At 57.4% G+C, this 20763-nt stretch overlaps 1 protein-coding gene and 1 long non-coding RNA gene across 2 annotated transcripts; both read right to left on the bottom strand.

Annotated features, from left to right (window-relative positions):
* Positions 1-216: 216 nt before the first annotated feature.
* Positions 217-7620, bottom strand: LOC139076748 (uncharacterized). The gene is made up of 3 exons (XR_011528655.1): positions 7164-7620; positions 4856-6520; positions 217-3482 (listed from the first exon to the last, which is right to left on the bottom strand). It is a non-coding gene; the product is annotated as an uncharacterized lncRNA (long non-coding RNA).
* A 9423-nt stretch (positions 7621-17043) lies between these two features.
* On the bottom strand, positions 17044-19875 carry TMEM177 (transmembrane protein 177). Its single transcript, XM_070581091.1, is given in 3 exon segments — positions 17044-17264; positions 17267-18141; positions 19790-19875. Coding segments are annotated over 2 exon segments (930 nt in total). The 5' UTR covers positions 18120-18141; positions 19790-19875; the 3' UTR covers positions 17044-17187.
* Between the last annotated feature and the right edge of the window lie 888 nt (positions 19876-20763).

The following is a 20763-nucleotide window of genomic DNA, read 5'->3' as shown; positions in this document are numbered from 1 at the left end:
AGTCAAGCACCAGTCATCCAGGGAGGGCGGCTTTTGTCAGGAGGAACACAGTGCCTCTGAGCTGCTGGAAATGTCCCATCTACTGACTTGGGTGGTGAATATACCTGTCTATACTACGTGAATCTTTAAACTGTACACACACACAAATATGTATGCATATATACCGTGTCTTCTGTGTGTATATATCACCGTTTTAAAAAGGAAAACAATGAGCAATTGTCCAAGAAAGTGATGGATTATTATTTTAAACAGGGAGAGAGAGCCCCTACTTTGCTCCTCACACATGCAGGCCCATTGTCACAGGTGGACCCCCCTGGCCTCCCCTGGCAGCACCCAACCCCCCCACCCCATGTTCTCACCAGCAGCAAATAAGACCTAAACCCAGGAGTTCCCATCAATGCATGTTCCAGCTGCCTGAATGGAAACCCCTTGTTCTAGAAGGACACTGGACGCCCACCCAGCAATTCCAAGTGGGCATCAGTGCCCATCACACCACCCCGTGTGCTGGCAGGTGATGGACTTGCTGGCAGAAACTCGTGCTGTCTCTTTGCCCCAGGGGACAGGGACAAGGTGCAGACAGCTCTCTGTCAGCAGGACGACTCTCCAAGGCCATTCTCAGGAAGCCTGAAGGAAAGCGAGCCCCACACAGGGAGGAAGGGCGGCCTGGGAACAGCGGGAGAGGGTGCTTGTCCTCGTTTTCTTTTCCATTTCATCACAGCCGTGCAGGAGGAAAGCAGGCGGGGTTGGTGTGTGTGTGTGTTGGTGTGCACGTGGGCTCACTTGCGTGTGCACGTGTGCACCTTGATCTCCATCTCCATCTCTCCCCGGGAAGCCAGCTGCCCTGCCTGTGAGCAGCCCTATGGAGAGGCCCACGTGGTGAGGACCCGACGCCTCCTGCCACCAGTCGCACATGGGAGCAGAGACATAGATTTCCAGCCTGGGACGATGCAGCGCCTGCCGACATCCTGACTGACCCCTCAAGAGCCCTGAGTCAGAGCCACCCAGCCGTGCTGCCCTTGGGCTCCTGACCCACAGAGACCAAAACAATAAACATTGGCTGCTGTGGGGGCTCAGTCTCGGGGTTGTTCGTCCCCCAGCAGGAGACAGACCTCTCCTCAGAGACTGTCCACTGTCCCCTGCGTGGCAGCCTTCACTCAGGGCCCCTGAAGCCGTCTTACTTACATCTGTTCACCGTCTCTGCCTTCGTTAGGAGGAAGCCCCCGTGAGGACAAGGGATGTGTAGGTTCACTGTAGGTCCCCAGTGCCACGACAGCACAGAGGCTCCTTGACAAATGGCCGAGGTGCAGCAATGCAGCAGACCAGGAGCCCCATCACTGATGTCCCGTGTCTGAGAGGCGGGAACATGTCAGGGAACAAGCACGGGCCCTGAGTCAGGCCTCCCTGGTCCCAGCCCTGGCCCCAGCCCCAAGGGACCTCAGAGTCACCCAACCTGTAGGAACCTCGGTTTCCGCATCTGTGCACTGGGGATGATAGTAACAGTTAGCCCCCAAGATGCTGAAAGGAGAAAAGGCACACGCCTGGCAGAGAGCAGCTGATCAAGCTGCTTCTCTCACCCTCCCGCCTGAAGGTGTCACATGAGAATGTGAGCTCCCTGTCGCTATGCCGTTGGTGACTACTCAGGGGCAGACCTGCAGTGAAGGAGGGCAGCTGACATCTGTAGTAGAGGACGCATCCCCATGCGCCAGAGCCAGCATCCTCGTGCCCCGAGCAGAGCAGGCTCCAGGGGACTGTTGGTTCTGTGAACCCAGGACAAAGCTGGCCCTAACAGCTGGCACTAACAGCAACACACGGCAGAGTCCCATTTACACCAAGGGCGGCACATGCAGAGGATGCCCTTGAACTTCATGGAGTATCACCTCCGATCCCAGGGCTGAAGCAGCACTGAATGATGTGGGGAGAAGAGGTAGAGAGGGTCGGGCAGAATCCTGGGGTGGATGATGCCTGTGTGCACACGTGGTCCTGGCCTCAGCATTGGGTGGGGCACCGGGCAGCTGAGAGCGTCCTGGAGCCCTCTGGGTTCCTGCCCACGAGGATGAGAACCAGGAACAGGACGACCTTCCAAACTGGAGTGAGTAGGTGCAAGGTCACAGCAGCAGCCTCACACCTGTTAACTCATGGCCCAGGGACTGTCCCCAGCAGGACTTCCAGAGCCGGGACAAGGCTTTCCATGTCCTCATGGTTAGGCAATGGATGCCTCAGCTTGTGAGGTGCCAGACGCAGACCCGGAGAGGAGGATTGTTGAGCGGGAGTCTATCTGGGAGGCAGAGGCAGGAGGGTCGGGAAGTGAGAGAAGGAAGAGATGTTGGCTAGTGATGGCTACTATCAAGCTGCCAGCACTGTGGGGCTCGACTTTGGACACCTACCACTGTGGGCAACAGAAGCCCAGTCCACCAGGGAGCCCTGGCAGCCAGGACAGACCACACTGCCAGAGCTCTCCCATCCAAGGGGTGAGGCAGCTGGGGTACCAGCTGAAGGTGCTCCTGGGGGTAGCAGATTTCCACACTTGAGCCTGTCACCAAGGGGGCCAAGGAGTCTCCAGCAGTAAGGAAAGTCCCCAGGCAGACAGTGCTGGTGGCTGGAAGGCCAGTGTGCACTGAGGAGGCTAGGGCGATGGGCTCTGAGAACCAGTGCTCCCGGGACGAAGAGAGCCACTCACTGTCCTCCTTGTAACACAGTAGATAACTGAGGCTTCACGTGGCCTTCGGGAGGTCAAGGGTGCAATGATCATTTTTGTCACTCTTATCTGACTTCTCTGGCGGACCATACGGGCTGACTCACTCAACATGTGTGCCAGCCCCTCCTTCTGTGCTTGGCTGCATGGGAGTCTCTGGAAAAACTGAAACCTGCATCTCTCTGACTCTCTTGCAGCCAGGGTTCTGCCAGTGGCCTCAGCTCCTCTGGACAGATGCCTGCCCAAGATTTAAAAGGTGGAAGTGAGCCACCCAAGGCGGTAGAGGATGGGGCTCCTGGCTGGCAGGGAACAGAGGGTCCGGTTCTCCCACAGCAGCATGCTCCAGTGTCTGGGCCTGAGCATCACAGGCAGTGGGTTTCCATGGCAACAGTCAAGGGTGGGGTTAGTGATTGTCCAGGTGACTGTTAGTGTTGTCCGTGGCCATGGGGCATCCAAGCTTGGTCTCCTGGTAGTCCTGGCATTTCAGTCCTAGCACCCATGAACAGATTCCCCTCTGCTCAAACCAGAAAGAGTATTGTGTCATCTGCAACTAATCACTGTGACTGGCGCCATCACTTTTAAAGCCGTTTAGTGAAGGACGATTTACAGAGACGTGGACAAGTTCAAGGGAACCAACGAGGGACGCCGAGGCACTCAGGAGCTGGCCGCAGCAGACGCTGTTACACCCTCAAGGCCCAACGGGCAAGGGGAGAAAACAGCAGTACCAGAGCCCAGAGAGGGCTACAGCTTTAGCAGGGGACTGCCCAGTGGAGCTGTAGTCCTGGAGGCGCTGAGGCAAGGAGAGAGTGGAGTTTACACACCGGGCCTCTCTTCTCCCACCCTCCCATCTCCTGATGGGCTCTCCCATTGGCTGAACCCAACTTGAAGCCAGAAGGAAGGGAGTGGGGATGAAGCAGTCTCCTGGGGTCAACTTCCTGGGGTGCAGAACAGGGTGGGAATGACTCCGGAAGGGCAATGGAGAAGAATTAGCTCATTATATTGTGAGCACTATCTCACGTCAGTAGCTATCCCTTGAAGACAGTGTTCTTAATGCAATCCCAGCTGAACAGAGCCTGGTACATAGTAGGTGCTCAATAAATGTGTGCTGATGAACGAGGGTTGATGGCAATAGTGTGGCAGATACGTGCTAAGATTCCCTACCTTGTGGTCACCGTGAGGTCAGCGGTCAGTAGCAATCAATGGTTTCCCCAGCTCCAGTCCTCCTGGCATGTACAGTGACCTCAACAACGACCTCAACAGCTGTGCACACAGCCACAGCCCAGGTGGCCCTTGGGTCAGACCTGATCTCTGAGGACTGACCTCTGCCCACGGGCTCGTGAACAGCTGGGATTTCTGGACTCTGTCCCCACCCAGGCTGCCCCTTCCTCTGCATGCATTTATTCCTCTGGGCCTCCTGGGCGAGCCCTGTGGATGCTCGGTGGATGCAGGATGAGGAGGTGCAGGCCTCCAGGCCCTCTCACTGGCCCTGCTGGCCCCCCCAGACTCGGGCACCTGCAGCCCCTTGTTCAGCAATCAAGCGGCCTAGGCTTCAGGCCGGGCCAGGCACCATAGGAAGCTGTGGCTGCAGAGCCAATCCCTCCTTTTATAAGCCAGGATGCCGATGCCGCCCAGGGTCACAGGCTGGTTGGGGCAAAGCCAGGACTCAAAGCAAGACGCAGGCCCAAGGCCGTGGCCCTTTTTGCTACACCTCACGTAAACTCTGTAAACCCACTCTCTTCTAAGGTGGCACAGGATAGCACGTGCCATTCACCTCACCAGGGCTGTAAAGTTCAGAAACCACCCTGTATGAAAGTGTCTGTGAACCGACAAACGCATCTCGGGATCTGGACTTTTCCCCAGAGCCTCGCGCTGTGACTGGACACACGGGCGCTCAGTAAATGCTTCGGATGGGGATGGGGCGTTCTACCCTCCCAGCGCTTCCCCCCCGCCCCTCTGCTCCGCTCCACCCGCCCTGCTCACCCAGAGCTCCGGGTACCCAGCTAGGTGGCCCCCGCAGAGGGCAGGCCCACTCCTGGAGACATTCGCAGCCTGGGTGGGAGAGACCAACAGGGGACCAGACAAGACAGTGTGCAAGTGCACGCAGAGCGCACCAGGCCACTATGGGAATGGGGGCTTGTAACCAAGGATGAAAACAGCTCTTACCTTGGGTGTTGCCTTCAGCTTTTCAAAGAGACCGGTGTAAGGAGGCGGGGACAGAAAATGAAGAAACAAGTTTCCCAGTCCCATTCTGTTCTCATTCCAGGGCCGTCACTGTCCTGAGCTTATGTTCTTCCGATGGAAAAGAGAGGGAAGACACAAAGACACTCGCACATACCCGCGAACTTGGTGTTTCAGGCGGCTCCATGTTGCACGATTGCATCCTGACGTGTGTTTCTCAGAAAGGCTCTGCGGCCTCGGTGGACACCAGCCGGGAGGGCTGGGCTTTGAGAGGCTGCAGGACGGCTGCCAGCGGGCAGGTTCTCACCTCCCGGTCACGAGCCTCTGTGACACACTGCCAGCTTCGTGCCCAAATCCCACGACTCGTCTCAGCGGAGAGTCCAGCCCTTGTGGGGTGTGGCTCTTCAGTGCGCCTGGCAGCAGGAGGGGGTGAACGATGTGGTGGTGACAAACAGCCCCAAATCTGTGCCTAAACCCACAAAGGCTGTCACTCTCACTCCCTGTCCATCACGGGCTGGGCTCTGCTCCACGCCAGCCTCATTTGGGGACCCAACCTCTGGAGGCCACAGGGGAAGGGAAGATGAAGACACCGGTTCTCGGATGCTTTCACGGGGATGTGGCCCCTCTCACCTGTCAAATCCACTGGCCAAAGCCGGTCACGGGGCCACGCCTCCCTCCAGGGGTGGACGGTCAGTGGGGATAGAACCTGGTCGACAGCAACGTTTACACAAGTGGCAAAGAGCACAAGGCGCTCCCAGCACGCACTCCATCCCGCTCACCTCTGAGGGCCTCGAGGCTTCCTCGGGCCCCACCGTGGAAGACCACCCTTCCTGCCCCTCTGGTTCCACTGTCCAAGGGAGAGTGCGCTGGGGCCGGGACTCTAAATGCCGCGTGGGGTGTGGAGTGTGTGTGTGTGTGTGTGAGTGGGTGTGTGTGAGTGGATGTGGTGTGGATGTGGTGTATGATGGGTGTGGGGATGGGGTGTGTGTGTGGTGTTCGGTGTGGGGGGGGTGTGTGTTTGGTGTGTAGTGTATTATGGTGTGCATGTGGAAGGTAGGTATATGTGGGGGTTTTGTGTGTCCTCTGTGGCTCCAGCTGCTGGGCAGAGCTCATGTGTGTGGGACACATGGTCCCTGCGGAGACCTCTGTGTCAGGAATGGCTGAGGCATCTTCCCTTAGAAGTGGGTATTTGAAGAATGGTCACCTAAACGTGGGCTCTCCCGAACGGCGAGACTCTGGAACTTCAGGGCACACTTCACCTCAGGGGGAAGCTGTGAGCAGGGCAGCGCCCTGTCCTGGCCCAGACGGGCTGCCATGCTTCTCCTGGACCCGAATGGAACAGAGCTCCGGCAGCAGATCTAACTTCACCCTCCACTGTCCCTCCGCGGAGGAAGTGTTGGGAAGAGCCCACTTCTCAGAGCGAGACCTCAGGCCAGATCACACCCCCACACTGACGACACCTCAGTGACTGACACGCTCCAGCTGTGGCTCCCAGGTGCCCTGGGTGCAACTGCTTCAAATCTGTCCACCAAGAACGCCCCACAGGGGCTGCTCCCGGGGTCTGCAGGAAGCTTCGTGCTTCACAAAGGGATGCAGCCGCCTCAGTTGTAGAAGCCCCGGGTGGTCCCTACTTCCCCAGCGAGGCTGCAGCTTTGAGAGAGAAAATAGCACAGACTTCGCATCAAGCTCCAGGGTCCCATCCTGGCCCCAGCAGAAATAGCTGTGTGTCCATGCGCAAGTTACTTAACCTGTCTGAGCAGCTGCTTCCCACCTAGACTGGGGACTACTACCTGCCTTTCTTTCGGGGGTTTTATGGTGATTAAGTGAGATAATGTAGGAGACAGCCTGGCACAGAGCGGCTGCTCCCGATATGGGAGCCGTGATACTGTTCCATGGAGGGAACTCCACGTGGGACTGGGCAGACAGGCCGAGGGGAAGCCTCCCAGTGAGGGCCTGGGGAAGTCTGAGAGCTCCGCCCCTCGCCCCTCGAGGAGCACCAAAAGGCAGCCCCGCCCCCTCTACTGAGGGCCGCCAGCACCAGCCCAGTCGGGCACATGGGCCCAGCACTTTCACGAGGTGCTGCGAGCCAGCGGCTGCATCACCCTAGTGGCTCCCTCCACGGGCCCGGGGCCCCTGCTCGCTGGCACCGTGGTCGTCTCCAGGCCTCTGGCCACTGCCCTCTCCTGGGCTGTCTGTTCCCCCTTCCTCAGGCTGACGGAACCTCTGAGTAATTCGCATGTCTCCCCTTGCTCAGCTGAGGATCTGATCACGAGGCCAAACAAAATTGACTCACATGGACGCAAGCACGTTCCCAGCAGCTGCGCTGGCTCAGGCAGCAGATGGCTCCTGACGTTCGTCTGGCTGGCAGGGATGGCCTCGGGTGCGGGATCCAGAAGGGGTGGAACAGGAGTGGAGACACAAGGAGCTGTGGCTCTGCCGTTCGGAGGAGGCACTGGCAGGCAGGGCCCGACTCCCGTGGGACCCTGAGGGCTGTGGCTCTGCAGCCTGGGACTCCGGATGAGCGTCCTCTGCAGGGGCTGAGTCCAGACCTCAAGGCTGGGACATCTTTCTTCCCCAGTGACCAGCACAGGACATCAGTGGGCCAGCTGGCTGGTCTGGACCTGGGAATGGATGCTGAGGGTGGCCTCCAGCTGCTGCTGGGAGCAACGTCAGAACCTTATCTAGAGGGAACAAGACCGGTGTTCAGAGGCGCTGCCACAGCAGCATCTCCCCTGTGGGCCCCTGAGAAATGCGGGCTGAGCCGACCCTCACAGGCAGAGCCTCTGGGATCTGCCCACTTGTCACATTCCTCCCCTGCCGTCACACTCAATCACGTGTTCAGCAAAGGCTTCCTGACACTGATGCTGTCCTGTCCTGGGAATGAGGGAGGGGGTGTGGCCTTGCTGCTGCCCAGAGAGAGGTCTCGGCTGGTGGGGAGTCAGACAGGAGAATGATACTCTGCCGCAGGGCTTGAAAACGCCATATAGGGCAGACCGGCCAACTCTGACTCACATCATGGTCCCCGGAGACGGCTCCAAAAGTGTTACACGGGCCACTTCCCAGCAACTGTGCCTTGTGAGTAAAAATGCACTCGACCTCCTCAGGCTACCACTCCGCACCAGGCACTGTTGGAAGGGCTCTACAAACACCAACTTACTAAATTCTTAAAGCCACCCCAGGAGGCAGGCATTGTCACCACTGCCACTTACAGATGCGGAAACTGAGAGGGAGGGTGGGTGAGTAATGTGCCCCGGGCAGCAAGTTGCAGAGCCAGGATCTTACCCGGGTGGTCTGGCTCCGAGGCCAAAGGCTGCCGGAGAGGCACCACAGATTCGCCCCCGGCCAGGAGCCCCTAGTCTCCCAGGACCCTGGTTCCACTTTCTTTCCCGCTTCAGCAAATCCACCAAGACAGACCTGCCTCAGGCCTGCAGCCTGCTCACAGCAGTGGGACCCAGAAGGGTTCTGCCAGGTTGAGCTCTGACTGGGACCAGCTCAGGGGACTTCTGCTGGGGGACCGGGAAGGGGAGGGAGTCTCTCTGTGAAGAAAAGGGCTGGGACCTCCGTCTTTTCGCACATGGATGATGTTGGGAAAATTCAACACTGACCCTGATTTGAGGTCCTGGAAAACCGAGCCAGTGAGCAGAGAAACAGTGTGCACCTCTTGTGCAGTGGGCGGCAAGCAGAATTACGGCCGTGCCGTGCACTGTCCACGCCTGACCAGCCGGTCAGTGTCCAGGTGTGGGACCCTGGCAGCCTTTTTGGATGGCAACAGTAGTCTATAAACACAGAGGGTCCGATCATAAAGCAATGACACTGCTGTCCGTGTGGAGTGTGCATGCCGCCCCTCCCCGTGTCCACATGGGCTCTGGCTCCACAGCTGGTCCCTTGGGCCTGGGCTCCGGCTCCACAGTTGGTCCCTTGGGCCTGGGCTCCGGCTCCACAGTTGGTCCCTTGGGCCTGGGCTCCGGCTCCACAGTTGGTCCCTTGGGCGGGGCCCCAGCTGATGCCCTCCAGCCCTTCACAAGGCCTGCAGGCCCGGCAGCAGCAACCGATTCTTGCAGAATCCTGTGCAGCAGGCGGGTCAGGGGTAGGGTAGAGGGGGTGACAGCAGGAGTCTGGACCCATTGACACGGTTTGCCCTTGACTTGTAGCAGGGAGCCAGGCCTCTGGGCGGACAAGGCTCCAGGAGGCTGGGACTGGAAGAAGCCCAGGACCAGGGTGGCTTGAGGCCCGGCAGCTCCAGGCCGTGTGAAAGACACCCTGTGCTCCCCAGGCTGCTGGAGCTCAGCGCGCAGAGGCAGGGGGCAGGAGGGTGGTGGCGTGCACCTGCACCCGGGGAAGGACAGGGCGGGATGGGCCCTGGACCTTGGCTACTCGCCTCCACTGGCCTTTGCTCTGAATAATCCGCGGCTGCTTTAAAGGCCACTCTGCAGTTCTTCTCTCTCATTCTGCCTCAGGCTGGGAGCTCTCAAGCATCCCAGCGGGCTGAAAGGCTTCAGTCGCCATCAACAACGACACAGCCTCCTTTCCAAGGAGGCACAGTCACCAGGGGAGGGACGTCCCAGGAGACAGAGCGTCTGTGAACTCCACAGCAGGGAGAGGAAAGGGCAAAGGATGTGCCCCAGACACTCAGCTACCAAGATGGAACCGGGAGACATTCCTGACCCTTGACCTCTGACATTCCCCTCCTACAGCCCCAGACTCAGTCCACCACCAAATCCCGTCAATACGACCTCCTAGATGTGGCCCATCCTGCTCCTGCCCGTCTCCACTGCCACCACCAAGTTCAGGCCACCATCATCTCTGCTGCCTTACCACAATGTCCCCTCCCCCACCAAACTGGTCACTCTGCCCCCTCAACCCATTGTCCACACTGAAGTCACGTTCTGAAATCAAGCATGCCCACGTCCTGCTCTTGCTGCATTCTCAAAGGCTCCCACAGTGGCCAGAGTGAGTCTAGATGCCTCACCACGCCCACAAGGCCCCGCGTGCTCAAGGCCCCTCCAGGCCCTTCGGCCTCCTCTCCCACACCCTCCCTTGCACTCCGTGCCAGCCATGCTGAGTGTTGTTCTCTGACACCTGGCCCAGTTATCAACTGCGAATCCATCCTTCACCGCCTGCTCTGAGAACATGGAAACGGACCCTCTGAACATTTCTCTCCAGCCAGCACGTGCTGATTGTTGTCTGTGGAGGGCGCTGGCGGGACACTGGAGTGGGACTGGAGTTTTCTCTTCCTGGCTCCAGTGCGCTCCTCTTGTCAGGCTCTCGCAGGGCAGTTTCTCCCACAGTGGGCTCCTCCCGAGCACCGTCTCCCGGGGTCCGGAGCCTGCAGTGTGCCCGCCCTGGCAGTGCCCTGAAACCCCTTCAGAGGCTTCCCAGTGGAGCACCACTGCTGAGGCCCCTCCTCGTGGGCCACTTCCCAGCATTCCCTCAGGCGGCTTTGTACCGAGTTCTGAGGTGGGGCACCTGCTGTGGATGGCTTCCCTGTTACCCCCGACGGGGGACTTCCAGCGAGTTCCGCCAGTGTGGCGCCTGACTGAGCCTCGTCTCACATGAGTGAGCCCCGCGGGCACGCCTCCACTGAGGTCTGCATCCGAGCCCCGGCAGGGCAGGGCTGTTCCTTCCAGCTGGTCTTCATGCACGAAGAGCTCTCCTGATTTCTTACACACTCCTCTCGCTTCCCTCCAACCCTGTTATAATAGTGTAATAATTCCTCACAGAGTAATAATTCTTCATATTAAACTTCCCCTGTTCCAATCACTGTGGGCTTCCGTCTCCAGGCTGGGCCCTGACTGAAACAAAACCACACAGACTGCCCCAGTTCTGTCTCACCTCTGTGCCTTGCTCTCCCCACCTGTAAAATGGGGATGTGAGGATCGTTGGGCGGATTACACGAATTAATATCTGTAACGGTTTCGGCACATCAGGGTTATAGAGGTCTTTGATGTTATTAGCATTAGCTTCTTTCAGCTCACACTCAGGGGTTCTAGCAACAGGGTCCCCTCTTCCAGGAAGGCCTTCCTGACCACCTGCCATCCCAGGCTGGGGTGGGGGGGTCCCCTGTGCTCCTGCACTGATCTGGCCCTCACGCCCTCGCTGCACCGACCTCACTGTGCTGTCCCTGCAGGTGTCCTGTCAGATAGCTGCTTCCGAGGGACCGCCAGCTTTGTGAGGGCAGGGGTGTGCGCCAGGACCTCACACGGCACCCAACTGAGTGAGGGCGTAACCGTGTCAGTCCAGGTGCTCTGGGAAACAGACACCAAGGCAGGTGACATGAGAGAGAGATGTGCTAGGGGAAATGCCTGCACGGGACAAAGCGGGAGGGAACCTGAGAAGGTGGGAGAGCCACAAGGGAGAGCGGGAAGGAAGGCGGATCGGGAAGGAAGTGTCCCAGACTTCGGAGTAGTTCCAAGAAGATCTGCCCAGGCCACTGTGGAGTCCTCGAGCCCCTCACTGGAGGGGTCCTGCCTCACTGGAAGGGTCTGCATTAGGACTGCCACCACGATCAGTCGTTGGCTGAAGGCAGCCTGTGGGAGGCACGGCCTGAGCGCAAAAGTGATCTAGAGAAACAACAGCTGGGCTGTCAGTCAGTTCTGCTCCCACGGCAGATCTGAGCAGCATATTTCCACGGTCGCCACAGGAACTGACAGACAGAAGGTTGGCCACACCCCAAGGACACAGGGCCAAAGGCAGTGATGCCAGAATCCGTCACCTGGATGCAGGGAGAGGGAGCGGGGCCACGGACCCCCTGAGTAAGCCTCCATATGTATACAAATATATACAGTGGTGAGCCCTTATTTATATTGACTGAATAAATTCCTTCAATATTTCACCGTAACAGAACTACTTCCTGTTACGAAATTCTGAATTTCAGAAATTTTGTGAATTTCCTTTCAATTATTACCATATTTTCATTATTGCAATCATCATGCAAGTAGTACTCCATATTTTTTAAAAATTTGATATTTATAACTAATAGCTCTACACGTTTCTACCATAGTCTTCATAATTACACTTTTTAGTGCCTGAACGATATTCAACAAAGGGATGTACCACAATTTCCTAAGTCATTGCTATTCAACATTCCCATTATTTCTTTTTTTTTTTTTTTTTTGTATTCTAGCTAACGCTCTTATGTACCTTTGGGCATATACTATTTCCTGTTGGGTTACAGCTCTAGGATACATTTCTAGATCTGAAGTTACTGGATCAAAAAATACAGTTTTGTGATTGTATCAAGTTTTGCCAAATTGCTTTCTAAAAAATTACATCAATTAATAATGTGTACTAGTTATCTATTATTGCATAAAAAATTACCATAAAACTACATAGCTTAATACAACCCACGTTTACTGTCTCGCTGTTTTTGTGGGTCAGGGGTCCGGGCACAGCTTAACTGTGTCCTTCGCTTCAGATCTCTCAGAGGCCGCGGGGAAGGTGTCGGCTGAGGCTGGGGTCTCCTCTGAAAGCTTGACAGGGGAAGGATTCTCTTCTAAGCTCACACGGTGGTTGTCAGGATTCAGTTCCTCGTGGGCTGTTGGACTGAGGGCCTCAGTTCTTAGCCCGCTGTTGGTCAGGGCCCACCCTTAGCTCCTTGTCATGTGGGCCTCTCCAACGTGGCAACTTGCTTCATCAACGCATACATCCAAGAAGGTGACAGTCTGTTAGCAAGACAGAAGTCACAATCTTTTGTAACTTCATCACAGAAATGACATCCCCTTTACGTTGCCATGCTCTACTGTTTTGAATCAAGGGAACAAGGGGAGAGGATGACAAGGCCAAGAATACCAGGAGCAGGGATCATTGGGGCCATCTTGGAGGCTGCCTACTACAACTGTCACCAAGACTATACGCTTGGCCCAATCTTACCACAACCTCACTTACACTGAATGGTCCAGTATTTAAAAACTACCAGCAGAGTAGGTGTAAATCACTGTCTCCCATTTTAATGCCCTCTTCTCCAGCCTGGGATCTCCCCCTGGGGTCACCTGGGTCCTTTGCTCTCAGTTGCTGCCAAGAAATTTCCCAAAAGGCGTCAACGGATAGCAACCTAAAGCAGTGGCCTACCCGGGCCTTTGAAAAGCTGTGCGCGTAGACCCGTGTTCAGCAGGAGTGAGCTCCCCGCAGGGCTCCCGCCTCAAGGAATTGCTGGTATTTGGGCAGCAGCTCCAAGGCCTGAGTACCCGGGCACCTGGACCACTTAAAAGCACTAAATTTAGGAACCCAACCTCTTGCACAGCTCACTACACACCTGTACTGGGCTTCACATTTTGCAAACTTTATTTCACTTTCATTGTCAAAACAAGGCTGCAACATACCTATCAATATCCCCATTTTACAGATAGGAAACGCGGGGTCAGAGATGTGACGTCACTTGTTCAAAGTCACTCTGCTCCAGTGACAGGACGCGGATTTGAACCCATAGCTGGCTGCCCAATCTGTGCTCTCTCTGCCTCCTACGGTGCCCGTGTTCTCAGTGGGCCTCCCAGGGCTCCGTAACACTACGCCCTTCTGTGCCATTCCCACCTTAGCACTAACACTGATCGAGGGGGTGCCCCTTCCTCTTCACTTAGCTGAAAGGGGTCTCTCCTGGCAGTTCCAGAAGGCTCTGCTCAGTGACCATTTTTTCCTGATACAAGAGGTGAGCCTGGACATTCACCTCTAACCTGCATGGGGAGAAAGGCTGTGGAGGCCACAGTACAGGTTTGCACCATGAAACCCTCAGCATAAACAGGACAGGATAAATGTAGGGTTTACAAATGGGATCTGGAACCAGACTGCCAGCGACAAATTCAGGTTCTGCTACTTACAAAGCTTTCTGATTTGGGGCAAATTTCTTCACCTTTTTGTGCTATTTCCTTGCTGTAAAATTGAAATAATATTACAAACTATATGTTCCAATTTGGAGATAAATGAAAAACTGCCTCTAAGAGGACAGCACAGTGTCTGGTGCACAATCAAGGCCCCACACACATTACTGGAGGGACGTGGGGGTAGGAGGGAGCCCGAGGCCGCACCGGGGGAGGAGCCGTGCATCGATCTGAGACCAGCCTGTGACACATGCACACAGGGTATCGGGGTCCACATGTGTGCCCAGCTCCAGGCATGGCTGCACGGCGTCTTGCACTGTGGACACTGGCTGGTGGGGGTGGAGGCAGTGGGGCCTGCCTCAAGTCAAGGATGGGCAGAGCCAATGGCAGCACGTGACTCAGGGACTCCCCTCCTCACATTCTGGCTGTGTGTGAGTGTGTGTGTGGTGTTGGGAGGCTGACGCAGCCCCCTGTAAGTCAGCCTAGTTCTGGGTCTGTCATGATTGTTCTGGCTGTCGGGCACCACATTCACACCCAGAGAACCATGAACAAGCGGGGGCTACGACTCAGTAGAACAATGTTCTCTAGGGATCCAGGGCCGAGTGCCAAAGACTGAGGTGTGCACCAGGCACCTAGAAGGGAAGGGCAACATTTACAGGGTCACTTTCTGTCACCTGGCCCATCTGCGAACATGTTTCTTAATCTTTCTGGAATCAACCCCTGAATCTGTGTGCAGGGGCACAATACATGACAAAATTTTGAGGGTCGCCTTCCTCTTAAAGCTCTTGGGGTCCCCAGCACCCTGAGTAGTAATCTGTGCCCTGTAGGAAGGGACCAGAAGTGTCCTGGTTGCCCCATGGAAGTCAGCAATCATGGAAGATTGGGGCCAGGCCCTGCCCTTAGAAAGCCCCAAGCTGGGAGGACAGGACAAGGTCACATCTGATTTATACTGGCCTCGCCCAGGGCAGCCAGCCAGCCTTACTGTCATTGCTCAGAGACTCTAGGGAACTGATACTGTCTGTCACAGCTAACAACCCTGTTCATTTATTACATCATGGAGAGCCTTAGTCCAGAGCTATAAACAAGACACACACCCCACCCTTGTAGAGAGCACATCTCAGCAGTGGAGACGCTAAGCCGCGAACTCCACGGTAACCTAGTTACTTAATTACAGTTAGCAGTAAGGGCTGGAGAGGTGCAGGGTGCAAAGGATGGGGAAGGCAGTTAAGTAACCAGAGAGCTCATGAGGCCAGAATCAAGAGAGTCAGTGGGGATGTGGGCACATGGGACACGCAGGCCAATTGGGGAGGCCAGCAGGCCCAGGCTCAGAGATGCGACTTTAGCCAAAATCAAGGGGATGACCACAAAGGGTTTTAAGCAGGAGAGAACCCAGTCATACCTGGGTATGCAGGGGTATTGCACGGCCTGGGGAGGGCAAGGATGGAGCTCAGAGCTGCTGGGCAGGGAATCGCCCAGGCTGGGTGCGCGTTTAGCCACGAGGTGGGGTGGTGGGGCGGGGGAGGCCTGCCAAGCCCAAAGCACGTTCTCAGCAAGAGCTGCTGCCTGCCTGCCTGCAAGGGGAGGGGCTGCAGAGGGGCTACAGATGGTCAGGGTGGCTGGGCCTGAGCCAGATCTCAGAACAAGCAGAACACATGAAGGGGAGGGGTGGCGTGCAGGGTGCAGGTTCTGTGAGCCAAGGTTTGGAGGCAGCCACGTAAAAGCATGTGTGGGGACGGGAACAGCTTGAGTGGAGCCAAAGTTTGTCACCTAGAGAAGAGGAGCCAAGTAAGCCATTCCAGGGGATCGCTCCCTGACTAGGGCTCCCTCACCTTACCATTTTGGCAGATCAGCAGGAAGGCCTGGTGCCACCGTCTCGGCTCCTGCAATCTCGAGAATGGTTGGGGAGGGGTGAGAAAGTGGAGCTTACCAAATCCAGACCCCAAACGACACTTCTCCAGCTACGATCAGACAGTCCCATGTGGTAGCAGCAGCCGGTGACATGCCAGGGGCCCCTTGAAGTGGTATTTCCCATGCTTTCATCCATCCATCTGCATATCCATCAAGCCTGCGCCCAACGCCATCCCAGGGACCAGAGACGGGGTGCTCCGCCCTCAGGAACTCACTCTGCAGAGGCCCGATGCAGGGACCCGCAGGTTGGCACAGAATGGAGCCAGAGGGCTAGCTCCAGCCGGGGGCACAGGACCCAGCAGGAAGGCATGCCATCCCCGCCCACTCACTCTCCATTCCTGGTCTCCTGCAGGAACTGCCTGCCACCACTGACTGGGCCTCCAGGGACTGCTCTGTGCCCCTCCTTGGGTGTGGCCTGATCCCTCTGCCAGAGTCACACTGGCACCAGGCCTGAATCATTCACCTCTTCCAGGGAAAAGACAACCACCGACAAAATACATGAAGGGCCAAGCGAGCCTGGCTTGCTGAGCCCAACTCTCCTGACCTTTCCTGCTGGGGTCTCCTGTCCGAGGATTGAAAGTGGGGTCTGCTTTGTCCACCGCCAGAGGGCTCAAGGGAAACAAGCAGGTCAAAGGTGCAGCCTCCTCCTGGGTGCCTAATGTCCACTGCCCCCTCCAGCCACCTGCTCTCCTCAACCCCTCCTGTGAGCCAAGCCTGCCCCCATCTCCACCTCCCCTCCCTGCTCCCTCCTCTCTCCCTCTGCTCTGCAAGCTGACTGTGCTCTGTCCCCAGGAGGCTGACCGCTTGGGACTGTGTCTGTGGGCTCCCTCCCTGCAGGGCCTGGGCTTTGCAACGGCTCGTTCCCTCCTCTTCCTTCGGCCAGAGCTCTGCCAGGTCTCCCACACCACAGCTCTGGCAAGGTTCTGGCAACACTTTCTCTCCCCTCAGGTGTGGGGGCTGTCCCGGGGCCCCACCGCGTGCTGGCTGCCCAGCCTCTCGGAGTGTGCCATCAGCTCTGGCAGGACCCTGGCAGACACACCTCCCATAAAGCTGCACCACAGGCTCCAGCTCCCAGCCTCGCGGCCCACGGCAGCTTCTCCCCAGACCTCTCAGTGCCTTTCATCTCCACCAGCACAGAAGAAAATGGGATTTGACAGCCAGGCAAACTCCGGGGTAGTCCTTCGCTGTAGGAACACGTTCGCATCGTGCACGCGCCTCTGCTGGTGAGATGTGGCCTCACTCCCACAGCCCCCTGGCACTCAAAGACCAAGCAGGAGGGACGTCCTGTTTATTTACGGCAAGCCCTCCCTGCCAGATGCTCGCGTTCACTTCTCACACAACCCCACAATCCTGCCAGGAGGCTTATCCCTTCCCCTTCTCACAGTGGACGGAACCAAGGCTCCGACTCATCCAGAGACTCGCCCAAGGGCACTGCGACCATGAGTGGTGGGCTGGGGTAGAATCTCGGCTGCTGAGCTCAAAAGCCTGTGATTTTTCTGACGCTGGGCTGTGTGTGGGTGCAGAGGTGCCAAGAGAGCCCCCAGAGGCAGTGGCGGAGCAGCGCCTGCGCGAGCTGGGACTGTCCTCAAGGTGAGACCCTCAGGAGCGGCCTGGGGTGAGCGTCGCCCTCCAAAGCTGCAGCACAGAGTCCCGGCGGGTCGTGTAGGGTAAGTGATGCGAAACCAGTGCCTGGGAGCGACATTCCCGCTGGCCGTGTACAGCTTCTCTCCAGGCCGGCCCAAGAGGCCTCGCAGGGCCAGGTTGCCCGACAGAACCTTCTCGTAGAACTCCACGCCGCCCCGGGTGTAGGCCACAGACAGGGAGGCCGTGCGGCGGTCCAGCCAGGCTTCCAGGGCGTGAGTGAGAGAGTCCGTGGAGAAGGCGTAGGCCACAAAGCCTGCCACTGCTGCCACCAAGTTGAAGGCGGCCCGTAAGTTCATGGGGCCCCCATAGAGCCCCAGGGCATGCTTGGCACCCACGCCCAGGGCCCAGGTTCCTGCCAGGCAAGCAGGGGCCGGCAGGGCCTGCAGGGCGGCTGCAGCGCTCTCCAGGTACACCACCTCCCTGGCCAAGGCGAACTTCTGGGCGTCACGGGACAGGGTCAGGGCATCTCTCAGCCGGGCGCCTGCTGGGCTCTGCCAGTTCACTCTGTGCCCATGGACGATCACAGGCTGGTCGCTGTGGGTCACTGGGCCACCCAGGAAGCTGGCGGGGATGCCCACCACGGCCCCCGCAGGGAGTCTCGGGAAGCCAGCACTCACAGGCTGGAAGGTGAAGGTGGTGAAGGCCTCGTAGCAATGGCCCAAGGGGACGCCCATGTCCTGGAGCACCTCCTGGAAGAGTCTCTGCAGCTCTGGGGAGAGCGGGGCTGGCTGGCCCTGAGGCCAGTACTGGTACAGCCATTGGACCACAGGATCTGGGAAGAGGTGGTACGAGATTTGGGCCCCAAACAGGCCTGCACAGGAACCCACCAACAGGCCTGTCCTGTGTCTCTGCACAAATGCTGAGGCCCACCACAGGGGACCCGCCATGAGTGCTGCCACCACTGGAAACCTGGGCCAAAAACAAGAGAAGTCAGCCAACAGTTCCCTGGGTCTGCCTGCAGACTGAGCATCCCCAGGGCTACATCCTTTTTAACGGAGGGAATACAGCCCAGAGGTTGAGAGCATGGGCTCCAGAGCCTGAGTTCAAACCCCAGCTCCATCCCTGTGCAGCGCCTTCCCCATCTGCCAAATGGGCACGTGATGATGGCCCAGCACTACGGTGGCTGTGACGAGGAAATGATGGACAGACATAAAACAATCAGCACCTGGCACAGCAGCAGACAGCCCTGTGATGATGGCTGTGATGATTACCTTTACTCCCCTGACTAGGCCCAGGACTAAGTACCCAAGTGCCTCACCCACTGTTCACCCCATAGTGAGGCCCCGGGATTGCTAATTTATAGATGAAATGTATGTTCAACTTACAGAGAACTTCCTGTGAGCTAGACAAGGTTCTGAGAGCTTTACACACACCATCCAACAACTGAATCCTCACAACCCCACGACCTAAAGACCACTGTTGCTCCTATTTTAAAGCAGTGAAAACAGAGGCACAGACAGGCTAAGCAAATTGGTCAAAAGCCCAAACTTGTAAAGTGGCAGCATTACAGGCTGAACTGTCCCCTCAAACTGACACACTTAAGTCCTAACTCCCAGTACCTCACAATGTGACTGCATTTAGACACAGAGTCTTTAAAGAGGTAATTAAGTTAAAATGAGTTCACCAGGCTGGGTACTAATCCAATATGACAGGTGTCCTTTTGAGAACAGGGGGTGAGGACACAGACACACACAGAGGAGAGACCCTGAGAGGACATAAGCCAGAAGGGGGCCATCTACAAGCCAACGAGAGAGACCTCAGGAAAACCAGCCCTCAGACACCTCCACCTTGGGCTTCCAGCCTCCAGAACCCTGAGAGAACAAATTTCTGTGGTTTAAGCCACGCAGTGCTTGCAGGGCAAACCTAGCAGAATAATGCAGGCACAGTATTGAACACAGGCTGTCAGACGTCCACAGGAAGCCTTTCCTTTTAGAAAAAATTTTAATGCTAAATTACAAACATATACAAAAGCAGACAGAATCATCAACTCATGGCCAACCTCATTTCATCTCTACACCCACCCACATTCCCACTCCAACTGCTTTATTTCAAAACACATCCCGGGCATCGTATTATTTCATCTGTAAATATGTCAGTAAAAATTCGCAATTATTTAATTTGGTTGAAGTTTACTGTGTTCCTGTCTGAAAAATGTTTAATTAGCAAATAGGTCGAGGCAAACAAGACGGGGTACCGCTTGGCCTATTTTAATAAGAATCTCTTAAAGAGTCACATCACTTGGGCCTTTTTTCCAATGAGGAAACTGAGGTTCGGAAAGGATGGGTCCTGGGCAAGGTCCCAGTGCCCCCAGGGCCCCGAGCGCCAAACCAGCGCTCCAGGTCGCCCTCGGAGACGATGCTGCGCATCCCGCAGGCGGCTGGGAGAAGAGCGGCTGCAGGACCCTCGCAGAGGGCTTCCCACGGGGCTTTCATCCCGGCCCCCACCAGCTACAGGGCAGGTACGATCTGGGGGACGCGGCACGACCCCGGGTAGTGGGCCAGGCCCTCGGCCCGCACACCTCCCGCGCGCGCCTGCCCGCCCCTGCCCACGCGCTCACCTCCTCCACCACAGCCTAGGACGCCGCGACACGTGCGCCGGGCGGGGCCAGGCGCAAAGCACGCCGGCCGGGGACCTGGGGGCGGGGCCAGGCTCAACAAAGCAACTCTGGGGGCGGGGCTCAGAGGGGCGGGGCCAGGGGCGAGGGACGCTCGGGGCGGGGCCGGTGGAGAGGGGCGGGGCCGTCTGGGGCTCCCGCCCACGCGGCAGGCTCAGTCCCCACTGGGCGCCTCGGGGCGGGTCTGCGCCTTGAGTGGTCGCCGGGCGCGGGCAGAGCGGCGCGGGGAGCGGTCCATCTCTGCGCCTGAGAGGGGGCCTTGATCGTCCCGTTCCGGCCTCGAGTGGACGGTGGCCTCTCGGGGGTCAGCAGGAGGCCTGTGGCAGAGCCCACGTCCGCCTGACTGCCCGTCCCTGTCCTTTCCTGTCTGGAAGCGCCTTCCCCTGCGGGGCTCTGAGCTTTATTATCACGTTCGCCGCCCGCCATGTGATCCTCACTGTACAGCCCACAGAGCAGCGACACATCTGTCGCCTCACCTTCCCTGAAGCTCCATGAGTGCGAAGATCAGGGATGGACGTGCCTGCGCCCAAGCCCAGCGCGCCGCTTACTGGGACCCAGCCAGGCCCGTTCCTTTGCGGGTGGTCCCTGCCTGCGTCCCCGGAAGGACGGAGTTGCGTGGGTGGAACAGAGACAGTTTGGCCAGGGAAGCCTAAAATGTATACTACCCGGCCCTCTACGAAAAAAGACTGCGGACTCTTGAAGTAGATTATCCCCATTTTACAGATGAGGAACCTGAGGCATCTCGCTTGGGCAGGGTGTCCAGCTCCTGTCTCCCCAGCTAGCCCTGGAACAAGATGGGACGCCTCTCCCTGTCCATTTCCCATTACGGCTCCTGCTTATTACAAATTCTGCCAAGTGCATCTGGCCTCTGTGTCAAGCTTTCTCTTCATTCCAGACCCCAGGGGAGGAGAAAAGTA

The sequence above is a fragment of the Equus przewalskii genome, chromosome 17 (assembly GCF_037783145.1).
Source record: "Equus przewalskii isolate Varuska chromosome 17, EquPr2, whole genome shotgun sequence".
Lineage (NCBI taxonomy): Eukaryota > Metazoa > Chordata > Mammalia > Perissodactyla > Equidae > Equus > Equus przewalskii.
The sequence above is the reverse complement of the archived record's forward strand: the minus strand, read 5'-3'. Positions and strand labels throughout refer to the sequence as shown.